Below are 19,404 nucleotides of genomic sequence, written 5' to 3' on the forward strand. Positions count from 1 at the left end.
ATGCTTTTAAAGCCCATTTGGACAATATAGGCTTATGACAGTGAAATTCTTCCAATCAGACTCTTCCTCCATACACGTAACATTGTGGAGAACGGTACTAGATTTGGTTCGCAAAAACTACAAATCCCAGAACAAACGAATGCGGGCGTGCTTGTCTCCTCTAAGAGAGGGAGTTATTTGAATACTGCTTGACGGATCCTGGTTGGTATGAATAAGAGACTGAGAAAGCGGCGCCTGCGCTGCGGGAGGAGGAATCGGGGCGTTGGAAACAGCAGCAGCACTAAGCAGCGTCGGCACCGGCGGCCGCTCCAAGCTTCTCAAACCCGCTGACTTGAGGCTTGCATTAGACCAGCATCAGATCACATCAGCTCCGCACACAGCGATCCATGCACACGGTAAGCGCCATCACCGCCTTTATTTTCTTTCCTTGTGCGAAACTCACCTGTTCATTACAAGCTGTCATTTGTTATTTTTTTCTCTCTGCAAGCCAACAATACTATGAATGGATGCAGATACAGTGTCTTAGGGTATGCAAAGGGGTACAGGTTGCTTAGCGTTCTGTGATTGTGTTAATCTTTTTTTTAAAATGCACGTTACGCGGTAAGGATCAGAGACACAGGATGTAAAACGGGAAAAAAAAACCCATAAAAGCCTCTGCGATGATGTTTCAGGGGAATTGCTTTAGTAAGTCTGAGATCGGGTGGGGGAGCCGCTGCAGATGGCTAGACATTATGTGCTGTCGGATAGCTCTGCCATTTCCTTTGACATTCCACATGTTATATTTGAAAATCAGTGTTACAGATTTTTATATTTGCTCTTTTAGTGTCCCACCCACAATAGTCATATCATTATTACTATCATTTCTCCTCCCCCCCCCTCCAATCCCTTCAGTAATGATATGTCTCTCAGGATCATAGAATCCCTACAGCGTGGAAGCAGGCCATTCGGCCCATCGAGTACACACCGACCCTCCGAAGAGCATCCCACCCAGACCCATCGCCCCCACCCTATCTCTGTAACTTTGCATTTCTCATGGCTAATCCACTAAGCTGCACATGGTTGGACTGTGGGAGGAAACCGGAGCACCCGGAGGAAACCCACGCAGATACGGGGAGAATGTGCAAACTCCCCACAGACAGTTGCCCGAGGGTGGAATCGAACCCGGGTCCCTGGTTCTGAGCCACCCTGCCCCGTCCCTCTTCTGGGGACAGTAAATGATACGAAAATGCAAGATGACAGTTTACACAAATTGCAAGTGACTGAAGGGGACGTTTCGGCCCTTTTACCTCTGACCGCCTTCCCACACCAAAAGGCTGTCCCCATCGCGGGCAGTTAGAAATGCTTTATTTTACTCCAAGTGAAGTTATTTTAATTTGGGCACAAGGTGAATCAGGCGCCTTTTTTGCTTTGAGAAGTTGAAATCTGATAAAACAAGCGTAAGCGGAAAGGTTACCTAGTATTACAACTAAGACGGAAGAGGGAGCGTACACTTCTGCACCAGGTCGGATGCAGTGCTGACAAATCCATGCCCTGGGGCGGGTAGGAGCCGAACCGCTGTTTTACTGTTCATTGGGTTGTTGGCACACGTCTCAGTGCTTCAACATAACGTTGTGGTTATAGAGGAACGTGCCCTCATGTTCCTTTCAATTGCTTCAGAGTCATCGCGTATATATCAAACAAACATCGCCCTAAGAAGCAGTAGCCGCGATTGTAAAAAATGTCATTATAAATAAATCGAGATTTGAGCCTTTCAAAGCGTGTTCGCGTTGACTCGGGCTGCGTCTCTGTAATGGGGCGGTGCCTCTCGACTTAAGGGTCTCGTAATGAGCTGCAAGTGTTGTCTTACAGAGAGGAAGGCGCGATAGATTCCTCCTGATATCGTAGATGCAACATTCGGTTTTGTTTCATTTTCTTTTTAAACTCGAGAATTCACTTTGAGAGTGTGGAAACAGCATTGAAAGATATTGCTCCGCGCTGATTATGTGTCTGTGGATGTCATTTTTACCGCCTTGTCGACATGATTTTTTTTAAACTGTCGTTCTGGGAACTGGCCTAACGAAATACTCATTTTACATACAAAGAGGTACCACCCCTTTCAATTTTGGGTACTCTAATTTTAGCTGCTGTGTATCCAATTGTCGTTTGACAGTACCTTGCCGTGGGTGACATACGACTGACGCATTCGGTCAGGAAGCAGTGTCTGAACAAGATACATCTATTCATATTTTCTTTTACTTATTGCAATGGCCAGTCACTGGAAACTCGATTTAACTCCATTACACTTTAGTCTGTACTGTTTCTGTATTTCGGACGCTGAGACGGATTTATGATTTGGCGTTTACTGTAAGAATAGCAGCGAGGCAAGCAGCCCTCATTGATTTGCACATGAACAATAATCTGCAACTTCGGGCAAATATACAGTTAATTCCAGAAGATCTGGAAGTTTCTCTCCGAGATGTGCCCCATCGCAGGCTGCAGGAAAAAAGGATATGTTGCATTCTGTCGAGTTATTAACATATACTGTACAGTGTGAAGATCCTGTACTTATAAGGTAGTTGGGACTTACGCAATTTGATCTAATAACTTATTTAATGGTATATTACAGCCATTTAACCTTTCCGAAAATATTACTTTTACAAATATGATATTTTATTCCTTCATGTTGGTTGAATGGTAATTGTTTCCTAAGATACTGGGATAACACCTCTGCCATTTTTTCAAAAGTGGCGTGGGATTGTTTACATAATACCAGAGAAGGCAAATGAGGCCATGGTTTAACATCTCAGACAAAGAACCACATCTCTGTGCAACACTTCATCAACAATAGTGAATCAGTTTGAATTATTTTGATAAGCTGCTGCATATGAGTGTGGGTACCCTAAGTAAGTCTGCTCAACATATTATAACAGGTGCAATTATATTAAATAATCATAGTTTAAAACACAAGTTTTGGTATGACAAAAAGTTGAATCAAAGTGGTGATTTTAAAGTACATCTTGAGGAGAAGAGGGACTTCAGAGGATCATGAGTCGTTGAACTCACTTTCCCAAGGAGTGGTGGAGGCAGAGTCATTTAACGTTTTTAAGGCAAGAGTAGATAGATTTTTGACTAACAAGCAAGTCAAAAGTTATTGGAAGTAGGATGGAATATGGAGATGAGGCCACAATCAGATTAGTCATATTTCTTTTGAATGGCTGTGTGGGCTAGAGGGGCATATTGGTGGGGCAGAGGGAGTTAGAGATGTACAAAAAGTCAGGATTGGATGAAAGCTGATTTCTCAGAAGGTTTTTGGCCTGGAGGAAGTTACAGAAAAAGGGAGGATTCAGGCTATGGAGGGAATTGAATACAAAAGTGCAAGTTTTAAAAAATGAGACTTTTAAGGCTGAGAATCAATGCAGTTCAGCAAAATGCAAAGCTGGTGGGTGAAAGAAGCTTCATACAATATAGGACAAAACAGAGTTTTGGATGAACTCACTTCTGTGGAACATTGCAATCTGTACCCAGCCAGTACAAGATTTAAGTAGCATGGTTGGACATAACCAATGCATTAAGGCTCGAGCCTCACTCCACAGACTTGAGCACATAATGCAAATTGACACATCTTTGCAGCACTGAACGGTTGCTGCACTGTTGGTAATGCTGTTTTCATGTGCACTGTTGTACTGAAGTCATATCTGCTGATTCAGATGGTTGTAAAAGATCTCAAGGTACTCTCTGAAGAAGAGCAGATTAATTTTTCTTAGTGTCCTGGTGAATATTTATCTCTCAACCCAACATTAGCAGTACCATTTGTAGGATTTTGCTTAATGCAAATTGGCTGTTGATTTTCTCTACAATACGATAGTAACTGAACTGTAAAGTATTCGTTTGACTTATGAAACATTCTACATAAGTTAAAGTTCTTTTCTGCAAAACATACAGGCTATGGTTTGTAAACCACCTTTCAAAAACACTCACTTTTTTTGGAGAAGAAGGCTTTGTTTTTTGATTGAGTGTGTCAGAAATACATTGAACATGAGAAGTCTGTTTTTAAAACATAATTTAATTCATTTTCCTTTGTGCTATGCCTCATGATTTGGACGTATAGATTACTAATGTTTTAATGAACAAATCTCAAGGCATTACTAGTGACAGTGTGCCTGACTGGGGGAGGAGTTGAGCATACAGAAGGAGTATAGTTAGATAGAAGTTGGAGTCACTGTACCATCACAAATTAATGCAGAAAGAAAATGAAACAAAAGCAGGCTCTGTTGCTAATCAGTATTTGTCTTATACAGGGAAAGTTTGGTTAATGAGGTCTCTTGTTGAAATTTTCACTGTTTTGACAAGCTGGTTTTCCGTACCCTATCTGTTTCACATTGCTTCATCCCCATAATCCCTTTCATCGTCCACAGTTCTTATCATCTGGCATCCTTATACATGCCTATCTTCCTCCTAATGGTATTGCTTCAACTTATTGATGTCACACAGCTACGTTATTTTTACTGCTGATCCAGGGTGTCAATCAAATAATTTACTTTCCCAATTTTTTTGACTATCTGTGCTCTCAGTGGTTCCTCTATTAGATCAGCTGGTAAAAAATGCATGTCTTGGCCTGCTTGTTGGTGCATTCCCTTTTGTTTGTTTGTGAAGCTGTAAGCCATTCCTGAGCCACTTTGCAGGATCTTGTGAGGTGCTTGTTCCCTGAACACAGAACACATAATCTAACATGGGAGGTTTGTCCTCATATTCTAGATAATTTCCAAATCAAGCTGTTCTGAGATGTTTTTGCATACCTCCAAAGCAGGAGGGACTTGAACCCAGGCCACCTGGCTCAGAGGCGGTGACACTATCACTGTGCCACAAGTCTTGTCCCTCTGTTATAAAAACTTCGACTAATTTCAGATGATCTATCTCATAAATTCATTAGCTAATTCAAAAGGACTAAAACTGGTAGACAATTAGACGAATCCTGGAGGGCAGAAAAAATTCCAGTCAGAATCTGACTGAAGAAAGGGTCACTGTATCCAAACATTAACTCTGATTTCTCTCCATAGATGCTGCCAGACTTGCTCAGTTTTTCCAGCAATTTCTGTTTTTGTTTCTGATTTCCAGCATCCACAGTTCTTTCGGTATTTTTTTAAAAATGACAGTAGTTTCATTACAGTATTCCCTCATCATTGTTTTGCGGGTTTGATGGTACTGTTCTAAAGCCCCTTGTGTCTGTTGGTGATATGCTTCTTTAAATTTATTCACAGGACATGTGTGTCATTGGCTAGACCAGCATTTACTGAACATCTCTAATTGCCAAGATGGCAGTTAAGAGTCAACTACATTGCTTTAGGTCTGCAATCATGCGTAGGCCAATTTGGCCTGTGATGGCAGTTACTTTCCCTAAGGGATATCAGTGAACAAGATGTGTTTTTCCTGATGGTCAGTGATAGTTATTATTAAACTCTTAATTCCAGATTTTTTGTTAAATTCAAATCCCAACAGCTGTCATGATGGGATTCAAACCTGGGTGCCAGAACATTATTTGGGTCTCTGAATTGCTGATCCAGTGACAATACTGTAAGGCTATCAACTCCCTGTATATGTACTGAGGACTTTAACTGTGTTAAACACAGATGCTCATAGCTTCTTGAAAAGGTTTAGACATAGAATTGGAACCTTCATCTGACTGGATCGCCATCAGTAATCTACATAGGAGTCACAGAATCACAAGCATGGAAACAGACCCTTTGGTCCAACTAGTTCTCGCTGACCATGTTCCCAAACTAAACCAGTCCCACCTGCCTGCGCTTGGCTCATATCCCTCCAAACCTTTCCTATTTATGAACTTATCCAAATGTCTTTTAAATGTTATAACTGTACCTGCATCCACCTGGCAGTTCATTCCGCTTCATTGATTGAAGAACTGAGATAATGTCTTTCCCACGACCTTGGGACAAGTTGCTATCAAGAAGATAGATCCTGCAAACAGAGTAGCCATATCCGTAATAGTAAGGCTGTGCTGGAGTCCTGCTGCTGGGTTCCATCAACATCCCAGTCAGTTGACCAATACTGAATGGTTCAAACCAAAGGAACCTTTATTTTACACTGGTAGAAAGATAATCTTGATTGTGAAACAGGAGACATCTTCAATAATATAGTGTTTTTTGCAATTTATATACTTCTGTAATTTTATTACAATCATGATGCCATCTATAACCCAATTATTAATATTAAGAAGGACTGGAATTTCATGCATCACACCAATCACACAAAATAATCATCACCATCTAATTTAAAAAATGGAGGAAGACATTGTTACAACCAAATGGCCCAGTGAGCATCCATTCACCCCTATCACAGAAAGAAAGAAAATCGTCTAAATAAAGATCAGCTTTGGAGCTGGGGATACCTCGATCAATACCTTGCTTTCAGTTGTAGAAGTAGTATCAGCACTCAGTATGTGTCCAGAACAGACTTTCAGGATCGAAGTGGGTGCCAAGTGCCAATCATTAAGTCCTTAGCAGGTGTGTTTGTAATACACTTCACGAGAATCTACAGTGTGATTCATATGTCTGCTTTTGCACTTTGTAAGTTAGCATCAAGAATCATTCTAAGAATCACCCAGTGATCACTGTTCAGCTCAAAAACCCTACTTCATGTCAGACCTCATGACAATGGAAATACTTAGGCTTTTGGACATTACTTCTACCCTCAGCACCTTCCCTTCTGGCCTGAGGCAGATCCCAAGGTGTTGTCAGTTGTCTCTTCTCGTCACTGCGTACTTGCTTATCTTTCACCATCTGAAGAAGAGTCTAGGCCCGAAACGTCAGCTTTCCTGCTCCTCTGATGCTGCTTGGCCTGCTGTGTTCATCCAGCTTTACACCTTGTTATCTCAGATTCTCCAGCATCGGCAGTTCCTACTATCTCTTCAGTTATATGTTTTCTGGTTTTGGGTTGTCCTGGATGAGTTCCCAATGCTGTGTTATGTCCAAGATTGGCGTAGTGCTCTGTCTCTCTCTTTAGTCTCACTGCTGCACAATCACAACATAAATTTAATTGCATTACCCAGTTACTGGCCAATTACATACTTTAGAGCAAAAAGATCCATCAGTCAGGTTCCTTTAATAAACAACATTATTGTTTTATTGTAAACAAGATTTACTCAATGAAGATGTAAAGCTGATTAACACACAGTTTGAAATAGGAAAGTATAAATATTTACCTTTCTAAACAACACAACACACACATGGCATTTAGAAGTTAGAAAAAAGGTTCCCTCTGCAGAGATTAATGTGAAAAAATCAGTTGGCCAAATAATTGTTAGTTCTTGAAGGAAAAAAGGGCGTGATATGGAATTTTCAGGATGACTTTCTGTTGGGTTGCTGGCAAATGTGGACAGGTTTTAAACACAGGCATTAATCACTGGGACCTTTGCAGATAAATTTATTCAGGAATGATTGAGAATTCAGAAGCCTTTCAGGAGAATCACTGCATCAGTTTTTCAGCTCTCATGTGGGATTTTTCAAAGGAGTAATCTCAGTAAGGCAGAAGATGAACTGGGTAGCTACTCCCTCTCAGCAGGCTATACCCCAACCAAACTCCAAACAATAACCAAACTCGGGCAGAAACCATGCATATGAGTTAATTAGCAATTAGGTGAAGTCACATGACTTGAAAGTTGTGTTATTTTAAAAAGTTCCCATATCCTTCTAGTGACCATTTTTGGGAAAATACAGTTCTGGTATCTCTTCAGTCTTTTCAAATGAACCACTATTCACAATTCTCCAAACTGAATCTTCAACGAAATATTAATAATGAAGCATCTTCTTTTCCACAATTAAAGATGGAAATCCAAAAGTTGTTGTTAGAGCTGGCCTGCTGCTCTAAGAGGGCATAGTATTGTAGTCATCACTGATAAGCATAGTGCTGAAATCCATGGCTTGAAGTGTAAGTATTTATATACTAGTCTAGCACTAATTAAAGACCTGAAAAAGTTAAGGCTAATGTGTTCAGGTGTAAGTGAGTTCTTAATGGTGTAATATCTGATTATCATTGCTGAGCAACCTCTCTGATTCTGAAAAAGTAACTTTGCAAGATTGAGTTTCATTCTCACAGATGAAAATTTATTTCAATAAACAATATATTTTTAAATTATTTTTCTATTTCTCTCTTTTATCAATTTTCCTGAATTCCATCTATATTTCTCAGTCTTTACTTTGCTCTGAGTGTATGTTTGAAATGTAATTTATATTTCCTGTTTTTTTACTTACTGATTAAGAGTTTGTATATTGCAGTGAAAATTCTTCAACATGATTGTTTGAAGACCTCATTGTTGCTTGTCCTATTCCAATGTTGGAGGTTATCTGTAGAATCACAGTGAAACAGATGGTAGTTATTCAAAATCTGCACTAACAGGTCAAAGTGTATGCGTGGTGGATGCCATTCCTTCACTGGGAATCATAGAATTCTTACAGTTTGGAAACAGGCCATTCAGCTCAACAAGTCCACACTGACTGTCTGAAGGGCATCCCACCCAGATCCATCCCCCTACCCTAGCCCTGTAACTCTGCATTTCCCTTGGCTAATCCTCCTAACCTGCACCTCTTTGGACTGTGAGAGGAAACGGGGATAATATGCAAACTCCGCACATACAGTCACCCAAAGCTGGAATTGAACCTGGGTCCCTGGTGCTGTGAGGCATCAATGCTAATCACTGAGCCACTGTGCCGCCCACTGTTAAGGACAGAATTCCAACCGATCGCTTATAGTGCAGTCATTATCTTAGAGGGAGCAAAGAATATTGGAGAACTTTAGAAACAATTAATTTTATAACTATTTGAAGGATACTATAGCTCAAACCTGTGTGAACAAAGAATAATAGTAGCATTGGAAACTGCTGATGGATCAGCAAATTTACTTTGCTAAATACTCCATTTTGTTTCCCTGGAGACATACTTTTGAAGTGATTTACAATATGGGTTAGAATATATTCCATTTTAACATTGCAAATATCAGTAAAATTGTGGCCAACATCTTGACTTCCCTGTTCAACAGGAAATTTTGTACAAGCACATAGAATTTCCAGTGTTTGGTAAAGTGGAACATTGGATTCTTGCCTATTGTAAGCTGTAAGTGATTAAATTAGACAGTGTATGGGCTTCCTCTTTTATTCTGTTTTTGCACATTTCACTCTATCATTTTGCTTTTGTCTGTCTGTTTCACCTCTTTGTGTACTTCTTTTACCTCTCTCACTTCAATCGGTCTCCCTTCAAATATGCATGGCCCTTTCTCTTTCTCTTGCAAACACACTGTTGATTGATTTCTGTATTTTTATGCTACTTTACTTCTGTCCACTTTATATTTTTCTCTTTTCTTTACTCTGTTCCTATTTTCAACAGACGAGACCTTGGTTAGTGGGTTAGATCCCATTGAAATGTGCCTGTTGCAAGGTTTGAAAGGAAGCTGGGCTAGCCTTTACTATTATGGTGGATATGTTGTGTGGGAAAATTTCCTGTTTAGCCTCCAATGAATGGTAATGCAGTGCTGGAATCTTCAAGCTCAACCAATGCTCATGTGTGTTCTTGAGGGCTGTTTTGGATCAACAAGTAAATCTGAGGTTGGCTGGTCAAGCATTAATGACAGTGTTCCCTCCAAATCCCTTAGAGCTAACCATAACTGAAGTGCAGTTAAAAATATGAAAATCACTTCTCTGGAGATGCTCAGCAGCAATGACATTTGGCTTGCTGGTAAAGTTGTGGAATAAAGTACATCAGGTAGCACTTGTGTTTTTCTCAGCATGAGTGGAAAAGGCAGACACCTGCCTCTTAGGACCCAGCTACGACCTACAGAGAATTTAGTTCCCCTTTCATGAATTACGCTGACCAAATTTACAGGTCTGCTCACTGGGGAAAGTGGGGTTATGAGTAATTCCTTATCATAGCCTGAAAAAGACCATATTCAGCACCTCGACCAGGTATTGGACAACATGCATGTACAAGAACCCTATTAATAGGAACATATTTTGACTATTATTATTAAAATAATGTGAGTTTATATGCTTTCTTACTGAGCTGATGCAATACTTTTTTTGTTGGTACTGCTTGTGCAATATGTTATGCCTGAACAGATGACTGATTCCCATGACTAATTATTATCAATCTGAAACTAGCTGCTAGGGGTATATGAAAGTGGCCCAGATGACTTTTCTTCTGTTTCAGTCCAGCCTCTACTTGGTACTTTCATTTCGAAGCACTTCATGTGCAAAGTGGCCATGGTGATAATTACCTGAACATATTGTATTTGTGGTAATACTGCACTACCTTATAATTGAATGATTCTTATCTTAAATCAAAGATGATAATGGATTATTTGTGAGCATAGTTAAGAGCCTGACAAAGTGAATGATGATAAGATTCTGGTTTGATAATTTATGATTTCTGAAACAGATCTCTGGCCACTAAAGCACTGAGGCATATGGGGAGCAAACAGGGAAATACATTAGAGGGCAAAGATCAACCATTATCATATTGATTCAACTGGCTAAATGGTCTATGCTCCCATTTTTTTTGTGTTTGTATGTTTTTCACACTGTTGGGATTAACTTATTTTGGTTAATTGCACTGATCGTATTACATTAAATGACTACTGTCAATGTTTCTTGCAGTGATTGTTGTGGCACTGTCAAGGAAACTATTTTGGAGGAATTACTAAGTGTGAGAAGTTGGAAACATAGAGGAAATAATATGTTTGTGACACATCCATGGATCAATCTCTATTTACCTCTCTATGTTAGTATAGTTATCTAATTGTGTCCACGGAATCGCTGATTATGTTGCGCAATAATATTAGAAGCAACAGCTTGTGGTTTGGAGTAGTGGTATTTTTATCTAGTGGCCTGTATTAATGATCTGGAAACATGAACTTAAATCCCACTGGGGCATGTGGGGAATTTGAATTCAGTCAGTTAGTTAATTAAAATCTGAAATAAGTCTAGTAATGTTGATTGGGACCATGAAAGTACCAAATTTTCATAAAACGCCATGTCCTTTAGGGAGGAAAACCTGCTGTCCTTACCTGATTTTGCCCATATGTGACTCCAGTAACATGGTTAACTCTCTACAGCCCTCTGAAATGGCCTAGCAAGCCTCTCATTTTCATTCAAAATGAGCCTCACCAACACCTTCTACTCAAGCACAATAAGGGATTGGCAACTTCTTGGTAATGCCGAATCCTGTAAATAAATGAAAAAGATTTTGAACATAGAACATAGAACAGTACAGCACAGTACAGGCCCTTTGGCCCACGATTGTTGTGTCGATCTGTTATTCTACTCTAAGATCAAACTACCCTGCATACCCTACATTTTACTATCATCCATGTGCCTATCCAAGAGTCGCTTGAATGTTCCTAATATATCTGACTTTTGGCTGATCAAAAACACTCAACAATTCAGAAAAACAAGCAGTGGAAGATGTTAATTTTTTTTAATTGCTTTATTCTGATAAGATTTGTTGATTCACTTTTAGGGTTGAAACTTCAGAGATGTATCTTACTCAAAAGAGCAACAAAGCTAAGGAAAGACTCTGTAATGATCTTGCGCACATTTACAGGCAGGAAATTTATTATCCCAACCAATCTTTTTGTACGTTACAGCAGTAAACTCCTTCTAATCTACTTACTTCTAAGAAAAGTAATATTAAGAGCACAGTATAGTACAGTGAACATTAAAAATTGGAACTGTCATCTTTAGGTCAGTTAAGTGGTCAAATTGCATCTGTGATTGTTTTTACACAATGCACAAGAGCAGAGATGAGCACAAGAGCAGAGATGAGTTAAAGTGTGTTTCTGATCCTGTATGTTAGTTTAACTATTATAAATTTAGTTTGTTGTTTAATAAACCTTCTTTTTTAAAAGATACAACTTCAAATTAGTAACTTTCCAACTATGATGATGAATGTGCCAGCAGTTAACAATCACTAGACTGATGCAACCTTGCCAGCCCAGTTTTCCCCTACTGGTGGGTAGCTGTTTTATCTATAACTATCAGCCCACTTCCTTTTATTTGAATAACTATGTACAATAGAATTCTATAAGCACGCACAATACAGGAAGTGGAGCAAAAATGATGCTTTGAAGTTTGATTCAAGCGCTTTGCCTCCCATCTCTCTTCCTGCCAGAACTGCAGGAGTATGTTGGCATAATTTAGTGTGTGAAAATCTAGTGTCTATATATAAAATAAAAATAAAACATACGTGATAAATACATGCTACTGTTCAGTTAGAAGTAATTGAAAATGCCAATTGTGTGATCATTCTGAGTATGAAAGTCTCAGAGGAACAAAACTTGCTTAGTTCAGTGCCATTCTAAATATTACTGTCCATAATGGGCTTGAGATTATCTCTGATCAGCAGTATGAATTGTAACATTAAATAGACTTGTTTATATATTACTTATTTTTGTTTATGTTACTGAAGCAACTAGTAATGGCTTAGTTCATTTTCTTTGGGCAGGTGTTCCCTGTTGGTTAGCTGTCATGCGTCTTACACATACCTTTGTAGCATATCACTATTTGCAAGTCAGTGCCTTTACGTTGAGTAGGTGTTCTGTTTCTATCATGTTGTGGTTTACACGTGAAAGGGCCCTCGCTCAAAACCAGGCAATAACATTTGGTTGGGCTCACAGAACAGTGTTAGTGTCTCTGCCTCTGAGCCAGAAGGCCTGGCTTCAGGCCCCACCTGCTTTAGAGGAAGCAGGCCATTCAGCCCATCAAGTCCACACCAACCCTGCAAAGAGCATCCCACCTAGTTGCAACCCCCCCCCCCAATCCCCGTAACCCTGCAGTTCCCATGGCCAATCCACCTAACCTTTGATCCTCCTCCTTGGACATTCTTGGTCTATGGGAGGAAACCAGAGCACCTGGAGGAAAACCTGCACATAAGTGCAAACTCCACACAGACAGTCGCCCGGGTCTGGAATTGAACACGGGTCTCTGGCGCAGTACGGCAGAAGTGCTAACCACTGAGCCACTGTGCCGTCTTAAATCAGAATGCATCGGAACAGGTTGACTAAATTATCTACACTAAGCAGCAAATTGTGTTCAAAATATTAGCACGCTCCTTGGTCACAACTACATTGTGCATTAGATGTGATGATTCTATCATTATAAACACAATGTACTATGTCAAGGGTAATGCTGTAGGATATTCCATAGAGTGGACTTATACAACATGGACTGCTGCAGATCAAAGAGGAGGATCACTACCATTGTCTCTAGGGCAGCTGGAGAGGGGATGTAAATGCTGGCCTGGCTGTGTCCTGTGACCAAATAAAGTAAAAAATTGTCATACATTGTGATACACATACACAGTCACTGGTCTAATAGACAGCTATGTATACAAGAAGTGTGACCTCCAACCGGAAAGTACAGAAAGTGAAGAGCTCAACTGTTAATCTATAATCACCCTAGCAACTTTAGTGTTATTCCTCATTGCATCGTTCATTTACAGATAAGGATCTTTCATTTCCTTTGCCAATGAGCTACTTTTTTACTTGGACCACTTGCTTGGCAGTTGCCTACCATGAATTTTCCCAATCCATCCAAGGGGACAGGACACTCCAGGCAAGAGTTCACCAAGGCAGATGTCACAACCTTTTTATAATTAGTTGCTGAGGATGAGTCAGGAAATAAGCACGATACCAAGTATTCACCCTTCTCAATACTCTGTTCTCACATAAAGCTCTGACTGTTGGTATTGGCTGAGATGGGCAGGTCTGGATGACTAATTTAGGCTTTAATCTGTTAGCACATAAAAGGAAGTAACTGCAAATAATGTGGCAATTTAAATGGACACAGTTCCTCTTTTAAAAACAAAGTGTACCAACTGAATGGAAATTACATTATCATTTTGATTGTTTTTGGTTGTTGGCAAATGGTACAATTAACGTGAAAATTAACTCTTTGAACATGTTACCATTTTCACAAACAAAATGTGCACATTTTATCATTCAAATAGGATATGAACAAATGATTTCCTGTAAAATAAGAATGTTGAGTTTTAGTGCACAAGATTCACAGTAAAAGAAGGAGTTTGATTTTCAGCAGACCTATATTACAAGTTTTTGAGGCAGGTTATTTCAGTTTGTTCTATTTTTCATCACTTGTATTTGATATCAGATCCACTTCCAATTTGGTTATGGAGTTCTTTACTGAAGAGAGGAATATGCAGGTTGTTACACCTCACCAAGCTAGCAAGCCCTGCTATTCTCAGAGTTGTCGCAAAAGTGAAAGATTTAATAAAAGTACACAAAATTGCCCAATTTAGCTGTCTTTTTATACCGACGTTCACAGCAAACATGAACCAGGTTTTGATACTTACCAAGAATTATTCTTAATGGCAAATAAATAGCTTCTAACCAGGGAGACACCTGTGCACTGTTGTCATGTAACCCTACTGCTAAAACTCTAACCCTCTTACAAAAATCTCTGACATACACATACAGACTGACAGACAAAAACAGTTGGTGTCATTCGTGGAGGGAAAAACTGGGAAGGCAGTTCAATGGCCCCTGTCCACGTGGTTCATTGTAATAGTCCTTTTGACTTTGTAGAACATACTGTTCTTCCAAAACCTGTTCTCTAGATATTTTCATTTCCTTGCACGAAATGCTTCCCAAGTTGCAAAATCTCTGAGTTATTTGTTAAAAGCCATAGCTTACAGCAAACAAAATAAACTAACTTTATTGAGGTTTTAAGTATTTGGACTACAGTGAGTGAGAGAGAGAGAGACACCACTCGTCTTCTAGAGGTCCAGTTGCCTGTACGATGTTTTTCACACATACAAACCATTTAGCTGCCTAGGAGCTTATCACAGTTGTTTCCCTGCAGTTAGAATCTATTTATTTGCCATAAAGAATAATTCTTGGTAAGTTCAAAACCTGGTTCATGTTTGCTGTGAACCTCGGTATAAAAAGACAGCTAAATTGGGGAATTTTGTCATGTTGTCATTGACAACTGGTCACCACTTCACAGACCAATCAGCTACTTATTGGTGGCAGATTCTCAATTTGTATACACCCCTTGCTGCCAGCCCATCTGCAACTAATCTTTCTTGAACGGGCAGCTGCATAAATACCACTTACAATGCGTATCAGTAACTTCCTTTTTAAAAGTACAGCAATCACTTCAGCAGTCCTTGTTAATAAAAAAAAATTAGTCTTTCCAAGGTCCAATGATTTAAGCAATCTCCTTTCATAAGTAGAATTGTTTTTCATTTCTAATCAGTTCTTGTGTTGTTATGACATATGATTAACAGTACATAGGAGCGTAGGAACAGGAGTAGGCCATTCAGCCCCTTGAACTTGTTCCACCATTCACTGTGATCATGGTTGATCTATGGCCTAACTGCATATACCTGCCTTTGGCCTATATCCCTTAATACCTTTGCTTAACAGAAATTTATCTATCTCAGATTTAAAGTGTACAACGGATCCAGCATCTGCTGCCATTTGTGGAAGAGAACATCAACCAAACATCTACTACCCTTCGTGTGTAAAAGTTCTTCATAACATTTTCCTAAATGATCTGGCCCCAATTCTTAAGACTACGGCCCCTAGCTCTAGAATCCCTAACCAGTGGAATTAGTTTATGTACCTGGCTTTCCTTGTTAATATCTTGAAGGACAGTTTAGGTCACTTATGTCAGATTATTAAGAGATATACTTGGAGAATTAGATCAGACTTTTAATTTGTCTGTAGATGGCAAATCCATTATTGAGTTCCATGGAGGGTTTCTCTCCATGAAGCCTGTCAAGTTTTCTCATGCTATTGTCCCAAACTCACCTCATTAACTATGTACCCTGACCCTATGGTGATGTGTCATCCAGTGCCAGCCGCATTCTCCCACTGGTTGTAGTGGAAGTACTTGCCACTGCTGAGACCTCACTGGATTCCAGACAGCAGTTGGCCAAAATCTAGGAAATTGGCGTCTCGCCTTGCAGGCAGGAACCTTGAGGTCCTGGTAGACAGAGTGGTGCGGAGGAAGCTTGTCTTCGTTCCCTGTGACTGGCAGAGGATGTCATGATGCCAGACCCTGCAAGCCTGGTCCAATGTTGCCACCTGGGTCAGTATGGTCTCAACTTGGAAGATCACGCAACAGTTTAAGAAGAAGGTCAGTGATCATCTCTGCTCTGCAGGGCATGTGCCACCATCTTGCCTCAGCTACCTCACAATAAAACAGAAAATGCCAAGATAGGTGGCTGGGTGGGGGTTTGGGGGTGGGGGGGGAGGTGATGGTGCTCAATAGTTAGATCCTTACCTCCTACAAGGAGATGACTTTGTTCATGACCATCCAAATGGCTGACTGACAGAGTCACAGACCCAGACTGTTATCTGACCTGTCTTTGACTTGCCGTGCTGGACTTCTGCCTGAAGAGTGTCTCCCTTGACTTGACTGAGGACTCTGCCTCTTAAAGTTTGAGCCACAGCCATTTGACTGGAACACATTTGGGGTATTCATGGCTAGCATAGAGTCCAAATGTGACATTGATATAGCACGCCCTACGTCTCCATGTCCACCCCCCTTGACTGGTGACTGTTGACAACGATAACAAGCTGCCTGGTTTTGTGTCTGCACTAAAAGACAAGGCAAGACAGAAGTACTGTGAGCCTATGAGCTTTGGGAAAGGAGACAATGCAAAACGGCAAAGCAAGACAGAGATGCTGTGAAGTAAGTAAGCACTAAAAAAAGTGATTGAGGATCGCTGAGATACACTGTGACCCCTTCCATGAGGTGAGTGGCTGGCCCAGCACACAAACTGTTCTTGCAGTAGTATTGTAATGAGAAGTGCTGGTGTGTAATTGTATGTAAGTGGATCAGGGATGGTGTGGATTGGATTCCAAGATCTGTGGACGTGGTGGGTGTATACAGTCACTGCCGATGGAGAGTGCCGTGAAATATTGATTCCAAGTGTCCCAAGATGGAAGCCTGGAGGAGCAAGTGGTGAGCTGGAGTCGCAAGATACCTGCTCTGATTTTTGAACTTTTGGCATCTAGTTTAAATTAGCTGGGAGAATGAAATACTCCCTATTAAAGAGATGAGAATAAGTAAAATGAGAGTGATAATGAGTGATAATCCATGCACATAGGCCTCTTACCATTCACTGGCAAGAATCCCATTTTCCCATTCAAAACTTGCTTGGAAACTGGAACTTTTTACTCTCAACGTTGAGAAGGTCCTTGCTGGACTTCTCATGTGATTTCCAAAGTGACTTGCTGTTGCCCACATTGTTCAGGGCCTGGGAAGATTCCACCCAATACATAATTGCAAGTGGTTATCTCTTGGATGTGATCAGTTGGTTAAGATACGAAGATATGATTCTCTACTTCTGAAATTGTTTTTGAGTTCACCAACTCAATGTGTTCACATGAATTCAATTCTTGATCTCTCATTTTCAAAATTAAGTTCTATTTTACACCATAGGCACTTCTTGGAAAACTCAAGAGGTATGATGCAAATCAAGTAAAATTTGAGTTTAGTACAATTTTTTATACAACGTATTTATCGGGGAGGAAGATGGAGAGATTGGGTGATTTTTTTCAGATTGAGGCCAAGGTGTTTTAGCCCTGTTTTTCCAGTATTAATTTTGAATGTCTCACAGTCTTTAAGAACTTTGAAATTAAAATGCTGTAAATCAGATTACTTAACTAAGTTTCATACATATTTGTTCTATGTGGTTAATCTTGTCCATCTTTGAGTTTTAGCTAATTTTGTGTCAGCACATTCACAGTGGACACACACAGTAAATATCCCAGGTAAGAGATAGAAAATCAATGAATTAGGAAGCTTGCTGCTCACCAAGCCAAACTACTCCAGTGCTCCTAAAGCAATGGCATCTACTTGTTCATATGGATGGGCAACTAATAAAGCAAGAAAACTCTAAAATGGATTTGCACAGCCTGCCTTGTCTTACCCTCCCAGTCATCAGTTGAGTGATAAAGCATAAAATGCTGGAAATGCTCAAGCAATCAGGCAGCATCCATCTGTCAAGAAAAAGCCGAGTTAATGTTTTGGGTCAATTCAGAATTCGAAATGTTAACTTTGTTTATCTTTCCATAAAAACTGCCTGATTTTGCTGAATATTTCCAGTATTAAATATCGGATTTACAGAAACTTTTGTGTGTTGAGCTTTCCAAGAAATTAGTTCCCTGTTCATAGTCATGTGTACGGGATCAGAATTGGTGGGGAGGAGAGTGAGAATGTGCTGCAGGTGCACAAGTGGTAGGATTGGAAGAATGAGACACAGATCTGACGGATGATGTTAGTTTTGGATGACATTCCCTCACTCATTGCCCTGTGTCCCACTCCTTTCCAACTTTCGACCTGGAATACATTCTTCCTCACCACTGTTGTTTTTGTGTTCTGTTTGAATTCCCCTCCTACTTGATGCTCCCTTCCCCAACCTCTACACCAGTTCTTGACCTTCCATCTCCGTGAGCTTCTGATTGCTGTCTCACTGATTCCTGACTTTACCTAGTATGCCCACCAGTTTCTGATACTTCCTGCACCCCACTCCAGTTCCTGAAATTCCCTGACCACTCCAATCTGTGACATTCCCGACCCTGCTCCTTCAAGTTCTTCACATTCCCGACCGAACATCTCACAGTTCCTGACATTCTCCCTCTTTTGGTTCCTGATGTTGCCTGTCCTCCTCCAGTTTGTGACATTTTCTGCCCACTCCCAGTTTGAGACAATTTCCATCATCTCCCTCCCATTCCCCAGTTTCCAACAATCTGTCCTCTACGTTCTCAGAGTTTCCAATCCTCTCCAACCCTTCAATTTCTGATCTGCTACCCCCAATCTCGTGCATTTCATTTTACATTTCACAATTATAGATGTATAGAATTGCTAGGACCAATTTACTAATAATTGTAAGTCTAGTGCAGTGAAGTAGATGCCTCTTTTGACAGAATAAAAACTGAAAGAACTGCGGTTGCTGTAAATCAGGAACAAAAGCAGAAGGTGCTGGAAAAGCTGAGCAGGTCTGGCAGCATCTGTGAAGAAAAAATCAGAGTTAATGTTTCGGGCCCAAGTTCTGAGGAAGGGTCACTGGACCCAAAATGTTAACTCTGATTTTTTTCTCCACAGATGCTGCCAGACTGGCTGACCTCTTTTGACAGAGTTTATCTTGTTCAAAATTACTTAGTGGGACTAATTGCACATCAGCGGAAGTTTTGTTTGTTCACTGATGGTATGGGAATTGCAGTCTGTTGGATCTCAACTCGGGAGGAATGTTGAATCGCTGACAGCAATTTAAAATTTTTACTTTATTCTGCTCATGTGAGGACTCCAGGAATTTGTCATCCATTTGAACTAATGACAAAAATACACTGATAGTCCTGCATCATTACTATCATGTAATTTGGTGTGATATCCTA

General features: G+C 40.2%; 1 protein-coding gene across 3 annotated transcripts in view; it reads left to right on the forward strand.

The window, feature by feature from the left end:
- The first annotated feature begins 227 nt into the window (after positions 1 to 227).
- si:dkey-97m3.1 (fatty acyl-CoA reductase 1) overlaps positions 228 to 19,404 on the forward strand; it is a 160,516-nt gene continuing 141,339 nt past the window's right edge. The window contains exon 1 of one of the 3 annotated variants that reach the window (XM_048607795.1): positions 228 to 395. In XM_048607795.1, coding sequence (XP_048463752.1) covers positions 387 to 395 — 9 coding nt within the window. In that variant the 5' untranslated portion in view covers positions 228 to 386. Of the gene's footprint in view, positions 396 to 1,818; positions 2,084 to 19,404 lie in introns of those variants that run through there. The other 2 variants (XM_048607793.1, XM_048607794.1) reach the window with 2 other exon arrangements.

Source organism: Rhincodon typus, chromosome 18 (genome assembly GCF_021869965.1).
Source record: "Rhincodon typus isolate 14 chromosome 18, sRhiTyp1.1, whole genome shotgun sequence".
NCBI classification, from domain to species: domain Eukaryota; kingdom Metazoa; phylum Chordata; class Chondrichthyes; order Orectolobiformes; family Rhincodontidae; genus Rhincodon; species Rhincodon typus.